We start from the raw sequence: 17818 nt of genomic DNA on the forward strand, positions 1-17818 counted from the left end.
AAGATGTCAGCAAAAGGCAAATAATGGTTTACGTGCATAAGGGAGAGACTATTTCTGCATTAATACTTTTGTTGAAGAATCTGTGTGACTGCCTCTTCAGCATTTACTCCACGGCTTATGTATTTTATCTATATTGATAGATAAAATGTTATTGTAACTCATCTTAGTGCATGGCAGTTGAAATCCCTCTCATGGTGATGCATATACACCTAAAAATACAGAATTTGCTGAGCTCCAAATTGCATAAACATCCAGTTAGAATGGTTTGGGTTGGAAGGGACCTTAAAAATCATTTAGTTCCAACTCTCCTGCAGGAACTTGGTTCCACTAGACCAAGCTGTTCAAAGCCCCTTCCAACCTGGCCTTGAACACTGCCAGGGATGGGGTATTTACTACTTCTTTGGGCAACCTGTTCTAGCGCCTCACCACTCTCACAGTAAAGAACTTCTTCCTTGTATCTAACCTGAACTTTTGCTGTTTAAGTTTGAACCCCTTGTGCCATGTCCAATCGCTGCAATCCCTGACGAATAGTCAATCTTCGGCATCCTTGTAGGCGCCCCTCCCTTGGATATTGGAAGGCTGTAGATGGTCACTCATATTTCTGCGGTAACCACCTAAAAACCTGTTGCGCAAATGCCCTTTTTCAGCCCAGAGGAGGGCTCCAAGGCTTTTTAAGGCTTCTGACGTCAGGCGTTCGCAGCCAATTCCCGTGCCGGAGCCTGAGGAGCGGGCGGGTTGGCCGCGCTTCACTTGCGAGCCCTCTCTCGCTCTCGATGCTTTCAGTCCCTCTGCCGCTGCCGTAGGCGTACCGCGCGGTTTACCGCCGCCATTGTCATGGATTACCGGGCGCTAGCCATGAGCCAGGCCGTGCCCGGCCAGTTTGATGATGCGGAGTGCTCCGACGGGTAGGAGGACGTGGCGGAGGGCTGGGTGTTGGCTTCTTGAGGAGGGGGGACGAGGTCGTACTGGCCTGCCTGGCGTGTCCCGAGCGGTTCCGGCAGGCCCTGCTGGAGCCGCCGGCGTGAGGGGCTGTTCGGGTGCCTCTTCTCCCAGGCGTGGCCGGTTAAAAGCGCCGAGCGGGGAGGCGAGAGCCCGGCGGCAGGGCAGGAGGCCGGGCGGAGGGGGTGGGTATGTTGCGCGAGGTCTGGGAGCGTGTGTGAGGGGAGGCTGCGTGCGCGCTCTCAGCTTGCTTTCTCGGTTCCTTGTAATTTTCTGCTTCACCTCTAAAATGGGCAGACGCACCTGCCGGCTCGGGGTACTAGAGGCGATCTCACCTTGGTAGTATTTGATTGTAACTGAGCATGGGAAACAGTGTAAGAGAACAGTGAGTTGCTGAGGACAGCAGATCGGTTTGATTCTTTTTAGAATGAAAGCCCATTTTCTGCTGGACTGAAAGCGTAGAGCTTTTTGTATTTAGCAGGGAGTGAATAAGGAATAGTCTGTGTTATGGGTGCCAGCCGTTTTCTTTCCAGTTTATGATTTACTTAATTAAATGTCACATACCAGCAGAGAGTCTGCTTTAGAATGTACTTGTTCTGGCAGAAGAAAAGTGATGTACTACACTAAGGCCCAAGTAAGTCAAAATGGTTTATTTCTCCCACAGATTCTTATTTAGGTCTAACTGTTTGTTTGTTTGTTTTTGTTATTTAGACTGTGCTGGTGTCCTGCTTTACCAGCAGGTAGTCTGGCTGTCTCTGGTGGACTTTTGTGTGATACTTTGTCAGATGGTGATCTGCTGTGGCAGCAAGCAGAGTGGCTCATCTCTGATGAAGGAGCCAGATGGCCTGATCTAACATGTTTGTCTGATTGGAATCAGAGGGATCTAAATATATGTAACTGTAGAACAACTTAGAAGGCAGCACTGCTGTGGTGAAGAAGATAATTTAAATGTAGTCCAGCCTTTAAAGGCAGTGACATCCTCGTATATGCTTGCTTTTAGACAGGTGAAGTGAAAAACATCTCATGGAGAGCTAACCTTGTGAAATCGTCTCTTGAGATAAGTGTATTGAAATTCTGATGACTGTAACAAGCACTTGTACTAATACAAACATCCGTATTTGTTTAAAGTGAATTTACACAAGAAACAGAAATAGCTGAAGAAGGTGAGGTCACCAACTGCCAGTCAAGCATATGTGAAGAAATTAACTCTGAGGAAGGAGATGGTGATGATGACGATGAAGAGGAAGATGAAGACTGGGACTGGGATGATGAAGTGGGAAGACTCACAAAGTGCCACAGTACTGCTGGTGGATGCAATCCTCAGGTATGTTGAAGGCTACTTTGTGAGTATAAAGGGTGCCTGAGAGCAAATGGGGCTAACCTGAAGGCATTATTCTTCATTAGTATTGTGTTGAGCATAAATTCAAACGGAAAATTTTAGCTTGAGGGAATGCCCTTCCTTTGACTCTTGTTCATCTGCCATGCCATGTGTATATATACGAAGTAGCCAGAGCTCTGCTTCATTTCCTTTTCTCAAACTCTATCTCTGGATTCTCTTTGTCATTGCACTTTTCTTTCTGTTCCTTACCTTCTTCAACTTTCCTTTCCTTCCCCGGGCTGATCTCTGCTGATTTTGCTTACCTTTTGATATTTATCCTCTGTGGTTTTCAGCATATTCCTCATCCTTTCTATTTAAAATTAAGACCATACCTGCTTGTTATTAGCTTTTTGTTTCTTCCTCTCCTTTTTCTCCTTGCTTCTGTCTGCTCTTTCTCTTCCTGTTACAGATAGGAAAAGTATTAAAGTGAAAGACTTGCAGCTGAATTTCCAGATTAAAAAGAACTCTGAATTGGGGCACTTTTTTTTAATATTTAACTGGTGCGTCACCTGTATTTTAATTTCTTGAATTAAATAAAATCTAATGTTAATTCATTGCCTCACCTTTTCTGGTTTTCCTTCTTTAGTTCTAGGAATAGGCATTTGAGCTGATTTTTTTCCAGTGATGTTGTCTGTATTTAAAAAGGCTATTTAGGAAGGCAACTTAAATTAACAAATCCTTTGTTTCAGGCAAATAGACAGACCCCTAGTTGCTATTCAGCAAAAATGTCTACCCCTACAGACAAGGCTTTAAGGAAATTTGAACATAAAATTAATTTAGGTGAGTATAATTGCATTGTTGTCTTTATGAAACTAGATACCTCTCTGTGATATTCTCAGACTAATTTAGCTTACTTTATGCCAGAACTCACTGGAGTGAGTTAACAGTTGTCAAACAGATGAAAAAATGGGGTAAACTTTCTGTGATGAGTGAAGGGGCTGCTGTCCTAGCCAGTGTAGTTTGGTGTTTACCGTGTGATGGAAATGGCAGTTCAGGCCAGCCTGTTAGGCTGTTAGGGCTAGATGTGACTGGGGGCTTTTGACAGGGTAGTAAGCAGAGGTTGTGTTTTCCTTTATAATGAAGTGGTTCTAAAATGAAGATTCAAAAGAGTGGTGCTGGTATATGTACCAAAATACAGCAGCTTTTATACATTTAGCAATTAATCAAACACCATTTAAAATATATCATGGGGAAAGAATCCTGGAGGCTATTACTTAAAAATTTGCATTTGATTGTGATAAGAAAAAGGAAGAAAACTTTAAAGGTGAAGCATTATCCAAAGGGCATTACTTCTGGATGGCATTGCATCTCCAGGTCTGTGGGACTGTCTCACTCATCTGTGTAGACAGAGTGGAAAGCTAGGTTAACTTTGGTATGTAGCTAAGCTTCTGTGCTTGTTACAGAGAGCTCCACCTGTCTTTTAACATTGTTTTGTGGCATATTGACTGGCCACAGAATTATAGGGGCAATTGTTAAACTTATTTGGATTTTTTTTTTTTAATCTTACGTGTTTTTCAGATAAGTTAAATTTTGATGACTCTGTTATAAACAGAGTCACGGAAAAGTCTAGACAGAAGGAAGCAGACATGTGAGTATTATTCGTGGTTCTGTTTTCAACCAAATAATTTGAACCCAGAAGAGTAGTTCTTATTTCCTAGTGTGAACCTGAGTTTTGAATAATTTATTAAGAAAAACTAAATCTGTAAGCAGTCTGCATGCAGTTTGCCTTTTGATTTAAACCTTTTGGTTTCCCAGTCAATTGCATGAATCATTCCAAAGTTTTGATTCTTCTGTTGCTGCTTCTGGTAGCACATCTGATTGTATTGGTGTAGTAAGATGGAAGTGATGGGTGTCATTCCACTAGAAAGAGACTACTTTATTGCTGCTATCCTGTTTCTAAACAGAGGTCCTTAAGATGTTGGGCTAAAAAGGTACTGAAAGCCTTTTCCTTCATCACTTCCTTCTGCTGTGATTTGGTGAGGGAAAGGTGGTACTAAGCCTGCAGCTTACAGCCCTAAGTTGTTAAGACGGATACTGTTTTCTCCTGAATAAGCGTAGTTCAGAGGAGGCAATAAGATACTATAAGAGTGAAGGGCACTGATGTTTATGGGTTTCTCTCCCTACTCCCTCTCACCTGCAGAAGAAACCTTTTGCTTTTGTATGAACTGAAAGCCTTACTTCTGGAGGCTGTCATCAGTGATAGAGAATGTGATGTTTTACTCTGAAGTACTGAGTCCATATGTGGGTTTGTATAATTTTTTTTTCACTTTTGCTAGGTATCGAGTCAAAGACAAGTCAGACAGAGCAACAGTAGAACAGGTAAGTCCCTAATTCATCAAATTTATCTTTTGACTGGAATAAATAATACGAAATTGTGGAATCAACAGTAAAATGATGTTGAGGTTTAACCCCAGCTGGCAATGAAGTAGACACAGCTGCTTGTTCACTCCTTCTCTGCCCCCTTAATGGGATGGGGAGAAGAATGGGAAAAGATAAAACCTGTGGGTTGAGATAAGAAGAGTTTAATAACTGAAATTAAATTAATTATAATAGAAATAATAATAACAATAACAGGAAAAAAAGAGAAGAAGAGGATTAAGATTTGGGAAGCACAAGTGATGCACAATACAGCTGCTCATCACCTGCTACCCAGCTTGTCCCTAAACAGTGGTCAGTGGCTGCCAGCCAGACTCCACAGTTTAGATGCTGAGCAGAACGATCTCTGGTATGGAATGTCCCTTTGGCTTGTTCAGGTCAGGTGTCCTGCCAATGCTGCCTCCTGGCTTCTTGTGCCCCTCCTCCCTGGCAGAGCATGGGAAAATGAGAAGTCCTTTATTTAGAGCAAGCGCTCCTTATTGACAACTAAAACATTGGTGTGTTATCAACATTATTCTCACAGTAAATCCAAAACACAGACCTGTACCAGCTACTATGAAAAAAATGAGCTCTATCCCAGCTGAAACAAGTTATCCTGAACTGACCTGTTTCTTCTTTGTTTCTTGTATGAAGGTTGTACTTGCTTCCATAAACATTTTTAGCTTATTTTTGTGCTTAGCATTGTGTTTTGCAAGGCAGAATTCCATCTTAAACTCGTACTAAATTCCAAAGAGCAATAAAGAGATTCTGGGTTTGGGTTTTTTCTTCTTTAGCAAGACTGAAATATTACTGACTGAAGGCCAGAAAGCTGCTCTATCCCAGTTATAATAGCTGTGTATCAAGAGAAAACTTATTTTAACACATTGAATGCAACTGTGGGTGGGGAAATCGTTCTTTTACGTCTCTTCTAGAGGTAGCTCAAGGACATATGCTTAGTTTAAGAAAGAGAAAAGTAATGTTGAAAAAGAAAGTAAAGTATCATTCTAGAATCATGGGAAAATTCAGAGTGGTTGCTGTTTGGATTATCATTTGATCCTTAAGAATAGTCTGATGCCATGGGTCCTTTAACATGGTGCTAAGTCTGGACTGTATTGTTAGGTTTTCTCTTCTTCAAAGACATCCATTGTGCTGACTATTCTGTATTAAATTTGAGGTGTTAGATCCAAGGACCCGGATGATTCTGTTCAAGATGCTAACTAGAGGTGTCATATCAGAAATCAATGGCTGCATCAGCACAGGGAAAGAAGTAAGTTTTATTACAAATGATATAATAGTCTTAGTAAGCTAAGCAGAAGCTTATGTTGCTCAGATGATGAAAGATGAAATACTAGGGTTTAGCACTATTTATTTCTCTGTGTTGCTTGATTGGTAGGAAGTTATGTTAAGATAAAATGCAATTTATATTGTAGAAAACAAGTTTCCCCAAGTATGAAAGATTTCTCAGAATACTTAAATGTTATCTTATATTTGTGGATCTTGTTAATTGTATGCTGCAACTGAAATTTTTTGATGGTTATGTATATATGTACACATGCTGTTAAACAGTGCATAAAAAAACATACAAAGCCAGGTAGTTCTTTCTTCACGTGAGACTCTCTTACATGCAGATCCGACCAGCTCCACATGTTCGCAGACATGGAAGTATCTAAATGGTGTAACAAAATTTTGTTTAAAATGCTATTGAATCTTCATTGCTTTTACAAAATGAGCATGTTTGCGTGCTGTTATTATCAAGTAATATTGCAGATAATTAAAACCAGAAAACAAGTTTCCAAGTAAATTAATAAATCAGTCCTAGAATGCTTGGCCACCTGGGCAGATCTGCTTTTCTTCCAAGTCCTTGGATGCTGATGAAAGGCATAATTCCACCCTGTGCAGAGGTGTCGATATGAGGTATTTGGGTTATGCTTTAGAGCCAAAGTAGTGCACCGACTCAAATTAACCCTTTGCACAAGAGCTTGTTTCAGTCTCCAAAATGTGAACGAGGTGGAGTTTTCTTGTGCATTGTTGTTTTTGTCCCATACGCATTTCACACCCCTACCCAGTCTCATGTACTTCCTGTAAACTGCCCTTGTGCACTCAGCTGGGTGCTATGTAGAGACTGGGGTGAGATCAGATCATTTTATCAGATCTTTCCCAGGTGTTGGAAAGAGAAAAGGAGAGGTTATGCTGGTTTAAAGAGTTTTTATTTAATGTTATTTCTTCCCTTTATAATTTGATAGGCTAATGTGTATCATGCCAGTACTGCAAGTGGGGAGAACAGAGCAATAAAGATTTACAAAACATCTATCCTGATGTTTAAAGATCGGGATAAGTATGTGAGTGGTGAATTCAGGTGAGTTGATTCCTGCCTGGTTTTACTGGGAAAAAGGCATTGTTTGAAAGGTGGTAAAGTCACTGGTGCTAATACTGCATTGTTTAGCTAAGAGTCCCTGTTGGCTTCTTTATTTAAAGATTTCGTCATGGATATTGTAAAGGCAACCCAAGAAAAATGGTGAAGACATGGGCTGAAAAAGAAATGAGGAATTTAATAAGGTGATTATTCCAGTTTTTATTTGAGCATCAAAAGGTATCTGAAACTTTTAAGTTTATAGGAGGTACTCTCCTATTGCTAGGTTGTGGCTACCTCTACCTTCTAGGTCTCTGGGCTATTCATAAAGTGTCTTAAGCTTCCCTGTGGGTGAGAAAAGAAAGGGGAGGGAGGAATAAAGATACTCCTTTGACTTGCTCTAAGCTTTTCAGTGTCTAAACTCCCAGTTTGATATGACTGAAAAGTGAGGAAAAACTGGAAATAACTGCTGCTGAGGAACGACATGGTGCATGATACAGGTTAATCTAGGATTAACCTGAACTGTGTAAAGATTCTTTGTCTGACACAAGTGTGCTTAGAGAAGGGTCAGAGCCAAAATGGTTGTGTTTTTTTTTCATTTCCTAGTTGTTCTTAACAAATGAGAGTTTCCTGAGTAGAGGAGATCTTCCTGTGTATGATGCTTAAAGGAACAGAGTTCCTATAGGCACAAGTGCAATGCAAACAGTAGAGTTTGGTTTAATTTTTCTGTGGCTTTGTTCCTGTGTTACAGGTTGAACACAGCCCAGATACCTTGCCCAGAGCCAATTATGCTAAGAAGTCATGTGCTTCTCATGGGCTTTATTGGTAAAGGTGATAGGTAAGTAACCTTAGAAAATCAAATATTTATTAGTAGTTTTCCACAAAGGTTTCTTAAAACCAAACCAACCAATTCTCTGGCTTTACTTATTATTACTTTAGGCCTATAAAATTAACATGTTACACTTCCATCTGCATGTAACTTTTAGAATACCCAGACATTTGCCACTACTACTGCAGACAATCTACATGATTCTGAAGCCTTGGCTGTGTGCGTAATGAATTCATAAATAAGCTTACTTGGAGATTAAGACTGGAAAGGTTTGCTAATCATGTATAAAGATAGCTCATCATTTTGTAGTACAAACATTTATGTGGCATGGTCCAAATTAACTCACAAAACAGAGCTCCAGCATCTTTGGCAAGCTTATACCATGCTTTGCTGCTTTTCATGCTGGCTCCATGTACTTAGCTGCTCATACTGACTTGCTTGACACACTGAGCATGAAGATCAGGTACAAGAATTAAAGCATTTGCAGCTGGTATGAAGAAGGAAAAAGTATTCACTTTCTGTTATTTGTATTGTAATTTGAAGGCCTGCTCCTCTGCTGAAGAATGCTCAGTTATCTGACTCCAAAGTTCGGGAGCTGTACCTGCAAATCATCCAATACATGAGAAGAATGTACCAAGATGCCAGACTTGTTCACGCAGATCTCAGTGAATTTAATATGTTGTATGTTTCTAAACTTTGCTCCAAGTTGTGACATCTAAAATGTATGCATTGGCAACATCTAAGTAAGAGTACTAATCTACCTCTGGGGGAGGGTGGAGCCCCTTTTGTGACTTGGTTTTATAACTTAATGAATTATGTAGCTTTTGACCCAGATCTGAGCTTTCTCTGTTTAAAAAAAAAAAAAAGTCAACAAACTGCGCACGAAAACACCCCAAAACCTCAGCCAACCACCAAAAAAACCCCAACCCAACTCCAAACAAACAAACAAAGAGGAAAAAAGAAAGCTAAAACCCAACAAACCGCAACCCCCTTGCAAACAAAAACTCTCAACTAGAGAACAAATTAAGGTACTTTTATTTTTCCTTTTTCTCCCCCTACTCATAATGCTGCTTTTTTGTGTTCATGGGAAGATGATTTCTTTAAAGTTTAATAATAAAGCTCGTGTAGAGGGTGGGAAAGGTTTGACACAAAAAAAGCCACTTTGGTTCTAATATGTGAGGTGTATGATAGAGAAATGTGTTGAGATTGCTGGTTCTTAAGTTTGAAGCACAGTTTGTTCCATGCCCCTTCGTAATCTCCCATGTAACAGTGGTTGAGTTAGTGCAGCTCTGCATGTGTTGGATTTTTTTGGTTTTTTGTTTGCAGGTACCACAGTGGGGATGTGTACATCATTGATGTGTCTCAGGCTGTGGAACATGACCACCCACACGCACTGGAGTTCCTGCGTAAGGATTGTGCCAACGTTAATGGTGAGTGGGCTGCACTTCAACTCTGGTTCTGATAGCTGGTTTATTTAGGAAGGTGAACTGTGTTCACCTCTGTTCTTTCAGGTATAACTGACTGTAGAGGCTGTCAAACTTCCATTAAAATACTCCCTCTCCTAGGCTCTCATGACTTCCTCAGGGAGAAATGTACTGGTCCAAGTTCAGAAGAGTGCAGCCTATCCTGCCAGAAATCATCTGCCCAAAGTGAGGTCTGTCCCTGGCATTGTTGAAGGCCAGGTTGGACAGAGCCTTGGGTGGCATAGTCTAGTATGAGGCATCCCTGCCCACGGCAGGTGGGTTAGAACTAAATGATCTTAAGGTCATTTCTAACCCTAACTATTCTATGAGCTCATAAATATGATAGATCTGAGGTCAGTCCCAGTCTGCAGCAGTGCCCTCTCCAGTTTTAACTTCCCTTCTTAAAGGACTCTGCCCACTTACTGTGTTTCTTTCTGTGGGTGGAATCCACATCTGGAATTCCTCAGCTGGCAAGAAGTTACCATGTGTTACAAAGTTCCCTGCACTTACTTGTCCAGGTCAGATGAGGGGATCAAGGCTTGGAGTAATTTATTAGAGATGTTATCACTTGTCATAGTATTTTGATAAATAAGGTACCTTCATGGTATTTTTCTCTGGAAAATTTGGTCTTCATGTGTGAATATGCATGTTGTGTAACAGACACAGAGCTGGCAGGGTGTGTTTCTCCCTGAGAGCAAGAAGTCTGTCCCTGCGAGCTGTTTTTGGCCCCCCTTTCTTTTAGCATTGACTTTTTTCCTAATTTTTCAGAGACTTTTGAAAGTCTGTGGGAATAGAACTGTGTGCATTTCGATGCTGTGTGTTTGTTGATAGCCAGTGTGCTTGCTTGTTTTTCCTTGCTCCTTTTCTGTTCATGGATTTCTAATAACCCCCTTCTGGCTCAGATACTTGCACCCTTGCTCTTCTTCATGTCTTTTAGCTTGTTCTCGCTAAGTGTCCTAGCGCTTCAGTGAGCTGCAGTGGTTTTGGTGTTTTGTTTGTTTTCTGTCACTGCAACTTTCTCTGCGTAGTCCTCCTACGGAGACTGAGAAACACCTTGCTCTGCCCTAGCTGTGATCATTGCAGAGACTTGTGGTTCCATGGGCACAGAGAGCTGCCTCCAAACTAAGTCTTTCTTTGTTCTTTCTGTGATTTAATTTCTCATGGGGAGAAATCTGAGAACTTTAGTGGGATATGCTTATTAAGCGGTATGCAGTGTCTTTCATTACTGTTCTTTAGTGCAAAAGCACAGCCTCTGAATTTGGTTATACTTGAACCAATTCTGAATGTATTACTGAGGAAAAATCTAGTATGTTAATGTCTTCCCTTTTAGGGAAGTCATTAGTCTGTACTGTGTTTCAGTGGGTACTTCTGTTTTACTTTTGTAAAAGCTTGAGGTCTCCATTTGTTATTCTTTGAAATACATTTTTCATCTTAGTCACTGCAAATACTACACCCGTCTTGAATTTTTTACTACTTAGCCCCTACTCCATTCAGTCTGGCTCCTTGCTGAAATTGATTTGGCTTTTGTATTTATCCAGTTATTCTCCTTTCATTGTTTGTTGCATCTGGAAGATGAACAGTTTTTTTTCAGATGGCCAAGAATCATCTGATAACTAAACCCAATATGGTGCAGTACATGCTGCTGAGGCTTCACCAAGTCATCAGGGCTGCTGGCTTGCTGTAACTGTCACTTTAACATCACAGCTGCTTATGTTACATATAATTACTTATGGTGTTTCTCTGCCCTTGTTTTCTGGTAGACTTTTTCCAGAAGCACCATGTTGCAGTGATGACTGTGAGGGAGCTGTTTGAGTTTATCACTGATCCTTCTATCACAAGCGAGAACATTGATGACTATCTGTCTAAGGTAAGACCTCATGGCCTTGTTGCTTATGTAGGAGGACATGAACAATAAAATCGGACCTAGTTCAAGGTCCTTCATGTCATGTAGTATTCATCCTGCTATTCAAGGAAGCTGGTACATGACATCATATTATGTTGATCGTATGCAGAAATGCATACAGGTCTTTTCTGTTTATACCATTATAGGATGTCATCACTTTCATTCTACATTTTCTCTAAATGTCTCATCATGAAAACTCAAATGGCTGTTTCAGGTGCTTTAAATTAGTTCTTTCTTGTGGCAACAAGAAGCTCTGCAGAAATATGACCATGCTTATATAGAGAATGGGGTTAAGAATACAAATTTGAGCAGGGTGGGCTGAGGGAGGAAGCAAATGACTCAGGGCAATGTTACTCCTAGGTATGTGGTCTTGCTAGCCAAATTTATTGGCTGGCAAAACACACTGATTTCAGGAGGTGGAAACCTGCTAACCGCACCCATGTATTTCATCTGTAGCTGTCAATCTTCTGCTCCCAGTTAGATGTTTCTTTAAAAAGGGGGGACTGTGTGTTTGGCAGAGCTTTTTAAATTAACACAAGAGAAATGGCAAACACATATGCTATGGTCAGAGTGAAGATTTGATGTGTCTTTTGTGGTCAAGACCATGTGACTGTGGTCAAAATACCAGTACAGCGTGGAGTTTTCCAGGTGCTCTGTACTTTCTATCATGTTGCGGTTGAACAAAACAGCTGTGCTGTGTCATCTTGCTTGCTCCATGTGTGTGAGAAGAACCAAGTTCCAGGACTGAACGCTGCTCACTGTATTCTCCTTGGACTGGTATGTCCTGTAGTCATGCTGGGCCTGCCATAATTCGGTCCGGGAGGAGCAGCAAGCATGTTTTCCCTCTTAATGGAGCGGATCTGCAGCTTCAAATGTGCTTCGTAGAAACGTTGCTTACCACTAGGTGTCGCTGAAGGCATTGCCATAGGGGAGGCTGGAGTATTTGTGAGTGACAGTGTGGATGGAATACAGGGAGAAACACAGATGGGAATGGTTAACTGGCTTAAGTGATGCGATTCTAGAGTGATGACTTTGTATTGTTTTATGTTTCTTTAGGCAATGGAAATAGCATCCAAAAGAACAGAGGAGGAAAGATCCAGCCAGGATAAAGTGGATGAGGAAGTAAGCGAGGATTTTTGCTACGAAATTAATATTTACGTTGCCTTTTCTAAACAATGAAAAATGTCCTCTTCTATTTGGCAAAGTGTACCGTTGATAAGCAAATCGCTGTTTGTGATAGGGATGTCTTGAGCTAGTTGAGATGTGAAGCATTAAGAGATGCCCTGTGTAAAACCTGACAATGATAAGGTTTTGGAAGGCAAATATTCCATTTCCTAAACCAGTGTTTGCATGAAGCTAGGTCCCTTGATATATTTCCCAATTCATGTTCAGTTAATGAAAAAACTGGAGTGGATAGATGTGATTTGCAGGTGGTTTTAGACCAGTGATTCAGAAGCAGGATATTTGGATGTGTGCATTGACCAAATTGTCTACCTAGGTCCAGGCCCAGTCCAATTCAGTTCTTCCATGTACTGATTCTCTCTTTTACTTTTACAGTAAGTGAAGCCTTTTCAAGTCCATTACAGAAAACTGCTAACATTCTGAAAAGGCTTGATGTAAAGCAAAACAATTTCTATCTTTGTCTTATATGTGTGTTTCGGAAAAGTTTTTCCTTTCTCCCAAACGAAACAAACAAAAAACCCCCAGCCAACTCTGTGTTGAGCAGAATTTGTATCACTGAGAACTTATTTGTACTGGTTCACATGGAGAATATCTTTGGAGTCAATGCTGCTTGTTTTATCAGAGACTTTTCTTTTTCTCTTGGAGCTCTGCAGGTTTTACTAACTGCTGCTGGCTCAAGCTTGGCCAAGGAAAGATTTTTTTTGGTTTGTTTCTTAAGCATACAACTTCTGAACTCTAGGCTCAGATACTTAGACTTCTCATGTGACCACGGCTAGCTTGTGCTACTCCCTTCATCACAAGAGTAGAGCTGATTAAGGGCAAGCTCTGTGGAGGTTGAAGTCTCTGCTTTTTTGCACAGCACTTAGTCTAGCAGCTATGATCGTAAAGCGTACTGAGTTTCTACTGGAACTGAACTGATGCTGTGAAGAAGAGAAGCAAAGTACTCCCCTCTGATCTGGTAGTGACTTAAGTTTGCTGGAGGACTGTTTCAGAAAGAGTGCATGACAAATTTTAAATGTGGTGGTGTTCATACTGCAGTTAGGTTTTACCATACTGTTCTGCTGCAGGAACCTTTTGTGAGTTGGATTGTAGGTTGTAGCAGGTATTGTTATATAAAGAGATCAAGTTCTAACAGTGCATTTTAATGGAGTTTCCTCCTGAAGGCATCATAAACATCACAATAAAAACATTAGAGGAAATCCTTAGAATATAAAATATGGCTCAAGTTGAGAGGAAGTTGGAAGGATTGGAGAAGTTTGTAAGTGCCTGGTGGTAGTCATGCTAAGAAAGCAGCCTTTAGTCATCATCTATCAATAATATGTAGCTGGCATGATAAGTCCTCTCTTGCAAAAAACAGATAGTCTGTATTTTTAGTTTCTCTGAGCCATGAAATCGTTCATGATTATTCTCTTAAGGATGCACAATTAGGAGGAAAGAACATCATGAAACTATATGTAAATTAGAGAGCCTGTGTTTCCTTTCCCTCTACTAGGTGTTTAAGAAGGCTTACATACCTCGAACTTTGACTGATGTTAAAAACTATGAGAGAGATGTGGATATAATGATGAAATTGAAAGAAGAGGACATGGCATTGAATGTTCAGCAAGATAATGTAAGTAGACATGCTGAGACACTGTAAAAAAGAGGGAGGGAATATGGAGAATTCTTACTGGAAACTGATAGCAACAAACAAAACCAGAAGCCTTGTTACCAAGGTGTGGAGTACTGAATCTAGTGCCATACTTTAAAATCCCCTGGTTAGGCTCGTCTTTTGATGATGTAATTTTCTTTCTCTCTCCCTGGTTGTAGATTCTCTACCAGACTGTGACGGGACTGAAGAAGGATTTGTCTGGTGTTCAGGAGGTAAGAGGGTCTTTTTGAAAGCCTTAATTTTAGCTGTTCTCAGAAAGCACTTTCAGGGACCACAGTGAATGCCTTGTCTTGCAGCTGGCATCAAGAAAGAAGCCTCTTGTCTGCAAAGTGACCAGACAGTGTGTCTGCACCTCATGAATTGCTTCCGTGCACTGTGGCTGATGATGGGTTGCTTAAGAATGAAATGATAATCCTTACTATGGCCATGATGTCTAAGGTGGAGAGGAGGGCAGATATTTTCCAGTTATGGAAAACTTAATTGATTTAAATTGTAGCATGACTACAAGTGTTTTTATGTTCAGGGTAGCTTTGTTGTAATTACTGTGTGTCCTGGGTTCAAATAACAACCCTGCAATATAAGGTGTAAGATATTATGCCTTACTATGTTTGAAGTACTTGACAGTGACACTTCTGTAAAGCATGTTGGATAAGAAGTTGGGTACAAATTAGTTTGTAGCAATTAAATTAAAGGCAGAAGCCCTGTGTGGATTCTCCTCTGTAAATGTTCTGATATATAAAAATGTATGGGATCAGGCTGTGGCACAGTGAATCAAATGAATTTTCCAGTGTAGATATGTGTGCTCACAATAGAGTGTACATAGAGTGCCCCCAAGGTAGATTTGGGTATAATCCAGGCATGATTTAAAATTGGCTTCCACATATGTTAGCAAATCGCTGATTAACTTATGGAAATTAGTTTGGAAGTGCCAATACAGCTGCAGTGTGATCCCTGACCTAAAAATCTGTGTTGCACATTCTAGATTCTTTGTTCTTAGTTTGGATTAACCTACTTTTCATTCTTTTTCTTGAGACTTGGGTGATGGCTATAGTAAAGGAGAGCAGACAAGCTTGCTCAAGCGTTTCTTTGCAGCAGATTCTGGTTTGGGTTTTTTATGTATATAGTGTCTATGTGTCTATATATTGTCATTAGTCTTTTTTTTGTTTGATACAATTCTCTTTTGATATATATTACAGATTCCTGCCCTTCTTGAAAAGAAGGCAGATGTGTCAGAAACAGACTCTGATGATGATGGCAGCTCAGAGTACTCTGATTCAGGCTGTAAAGAATCTGTACATCCCAAAGATAAACCTGCTGAAGTTGGCATGGATAAAAAGGTCAGCGGTCCAGGAATTGTTGACTTTTTCCCCACTTCTGCTGATGTGATAGGAAAAAAATATGAACGTAGTTCTGAGTGGTCCTTGCTACTTCTTGTCTGAAGCAAATTATGCATGTTTCGTGTTGTGCAGAATGAGAGCAGAGAAAGTGAATTTCATTGTGCATGCTTTTATTAGTATGTTTTTTTAATGTAGAGGAACATATGACATAGCTCTCTGTAGCCTAGACAAAGCTAGAAGAGAGATCTCTGGAGGGAATTCTAAGGGTACACAAAGCAGAACTTAGTGAAGCCTGGGCAATTTTTCAGTGCCTCTGGCTACTCTTCCAGGCTTTGCTGTTCAGGTTTGTGGTCCCTGATTAAACTCCTTATGTCCAGGGAGCCGAGCCCAGTTGATCTGTAGAACTGGAGACTTGATGACAATGTTTGTACCACAGTGGCTTTTGCAGTACCATTAGTAGAGACTGGCTAGCTTTGCTGTGGGCAAGAGATGTAACACAATCATGCAAAGGGCTTATGGTTTGGGTTTGGTGGGTTTCTTTTAAGGTTTTGTTTTCCAAAATGCAGAACAAGTATGCTCTGTTTTCATGAGGCTTTTCTGCAGAGTATCAGCCATGGGTGAGAGGTTTTTGGCAGCTTTTTAGGTGCTCTGCAAAAGAAGGATGAAACTTGCTGGGCTTAACGGGTTCAAGATTTGGGTGTTTGCTTGTTAGGCTTTTCTTCCTAGGAAAGGTAGGCTAATTCATTCCGTATCTGTGAGATAAAAATGTAGTGCTCTACTGGAGACTTTCTGTCAATCTAGAGCTCCTGCCTTTCAGATACGAAGCAGGCAAGTCTTGATCATTTCCCATCTTATAGGTGGGTTTTCATTTGGACTTCTTTTTGAGTAAGATGAGGTTTTTGGTAACCTGTGTGTTCAGCTGTAGGTTGAGCAACTGATTAGCAGCAATTACTCTGATCCCCAAGTCTTATTAGGCTGACTTGGTGTTTCCTAGTTGAGTGTAGTCTATTTACTGTCTGGCACAAGTTATAGTATATTGCAGTAGCATAGCACCTTTTCTTGACAATCTTGATGATGATCAGCTTGTTCTGAGTTACCAGTAGTTACTGGGTCAGTGTTTTTGCATAACATATAGAAACACAATAGTCCTGTGGGTAGCAGAAAACTTAGATCAGGCATCCTGTTGTAATCTTCGGTGTAAATAGCATGAGTTAAGAGTGTCTTTTGTTCCCTTTCTTCAAAGGTCGCCTGAAGCTGAGGTTTTAACTAGTTTGAAATTTGCTTTGCCATTACCAGTGTGCAGTTTGTAGCTCCACCTCCAAACTGTACTTCCTTTTTTCTTTCCCCTCACCATTCCTTATTGACTTTATTTTAGGTTTTATTTCTTCCTCTTAAACTCACTTTTATGTGGTGTGTTAACTAACTTGTTAATATAACAATTGATTGACCTGCTCAAAAATCTCTTTTCTTCTGGCTTTAAATGATTGCTGTTTGGCTCTTTATAGGAAAGGAAAAAGATGGTTAAAGAAGCCCAAAGAGAGAAGAGAAAAAACAAAATCCCAAAGCATGTGAAGAAGCGGAAAGAAAAGACTGCAAAAATGAAGAAAGGCAAATAAAGTCAGCTTTGGCTTGGGGAAAGGGATGGTTTGTTGTGGGTTATTTAGTCACCATCTTTTTTAAAATTAAAAATACTTTATTTATATACATACAGTATTAATTCTGAGAGTGATTTTGTTAATAACATGGTGTAATTGTTTGAACAGAGTAGTACGCCATTGGTTTTTTCAAAGGAAAGAACAAGTTTAACACTTGTGCATGTTAAAATCCTTTGCCTATGCAGGTTTAACCTGTTGTTAAACTCACATTGCTTTGTTCCTGGGGTCTTTCCCCTGCCTCACACTGCATACAAGCTAGTTCAGTTTGTTCCAGCGCAGAGTGCTGTTCAAAGATTCAGTTCAAACAGATTTCTGGAGGAGGCGGAATGGCTGTTCAAAGGCCCATGCCTTCTTTGCTGTATGGAAGCAAATTTTGTTAGCTGTCTTCTGCAGTCACCTGTGGATAACCATCCTGCCATTGTGCCTTTGCTGCCTCCCTGTGCTTGCATCACCTTTGACATTTTCTTACTGAAAGCTGAGTTTTGTGATTTGGGAGGCAGCTGTCCTCATTGCCCTGTGCCCTTCTGAAGCTGTCATCAGGTGGACTGAAACAGACCAAAGCCCGATGATCTTTTCTTTTTTCCTTGGATCACAACATAGGGTACTCCTTCTCTTAAAAATATTAATGATCCAATTATTTTGTGAGCTGGTCAGATGGATGTTTGCTGTCAAGATTAGTCATGTATGTTTGAATTCAAGGCTGTCTAAAGTCTTGTGACAGGATCTCTCTATGGTATGGCTCAGCATTACCAGTCCATGTTGTACTGAGGTGCCTC

General features: G+C 40.5%; 1 protein-coding gene across 1 annotated transcript; it reads left to right on the top strand.

Annotated features, from left to right (window-relative positions):
- Positions 1-770: 770 nt before the first annotated feature.
- RIOK1 (RIO kinase 1) lies at positions 771-17093 on the top strand. The gene is made up of 17 exons (XM_062617859.1): positions 771-905; positions 2068-2263; positions 3007-3097; positions 3836-3905; positions 4594-4636; positions 5847-5939; positions 6916-7028; positions 7148-7228; positions 7774-7860; positions 8395-8532; positions 9178-9281; positions 11075-11181; positions 12274-12339; positions 13892-14011; positions 14209-14262; positions 15247-15387; positions 16893-17093. Exons 1-17 carry the CDS (start codon positions 835-837, stop codon positions 17001-17003), a joined length of 1686 nt encoding a protein of 561 aa, XP_062473843.1. The 5' UTR covers positions 771-834; the 3' UTR covers positions 17004-17093.
- Positions 17094-17818: the final 725 nt, after the last annotated feature.

Source organism: Pezoporus occidentalis, unplaced genomic scaffold, assembly GCF_034315485.1.
Source record: "Pezoporus occidentalis ecotype Australia unplaced genomic scaffold, CSIRO_AGI_Poc_V1 ctg2, whole genome shotgun sequence".
Taxonomy (NCBI): Eukaryota; Metazoa; Chordata; class Aves; order Psittaciformes; family Psittacidae; genus Pezoporus; species Pezoporus occidentalis.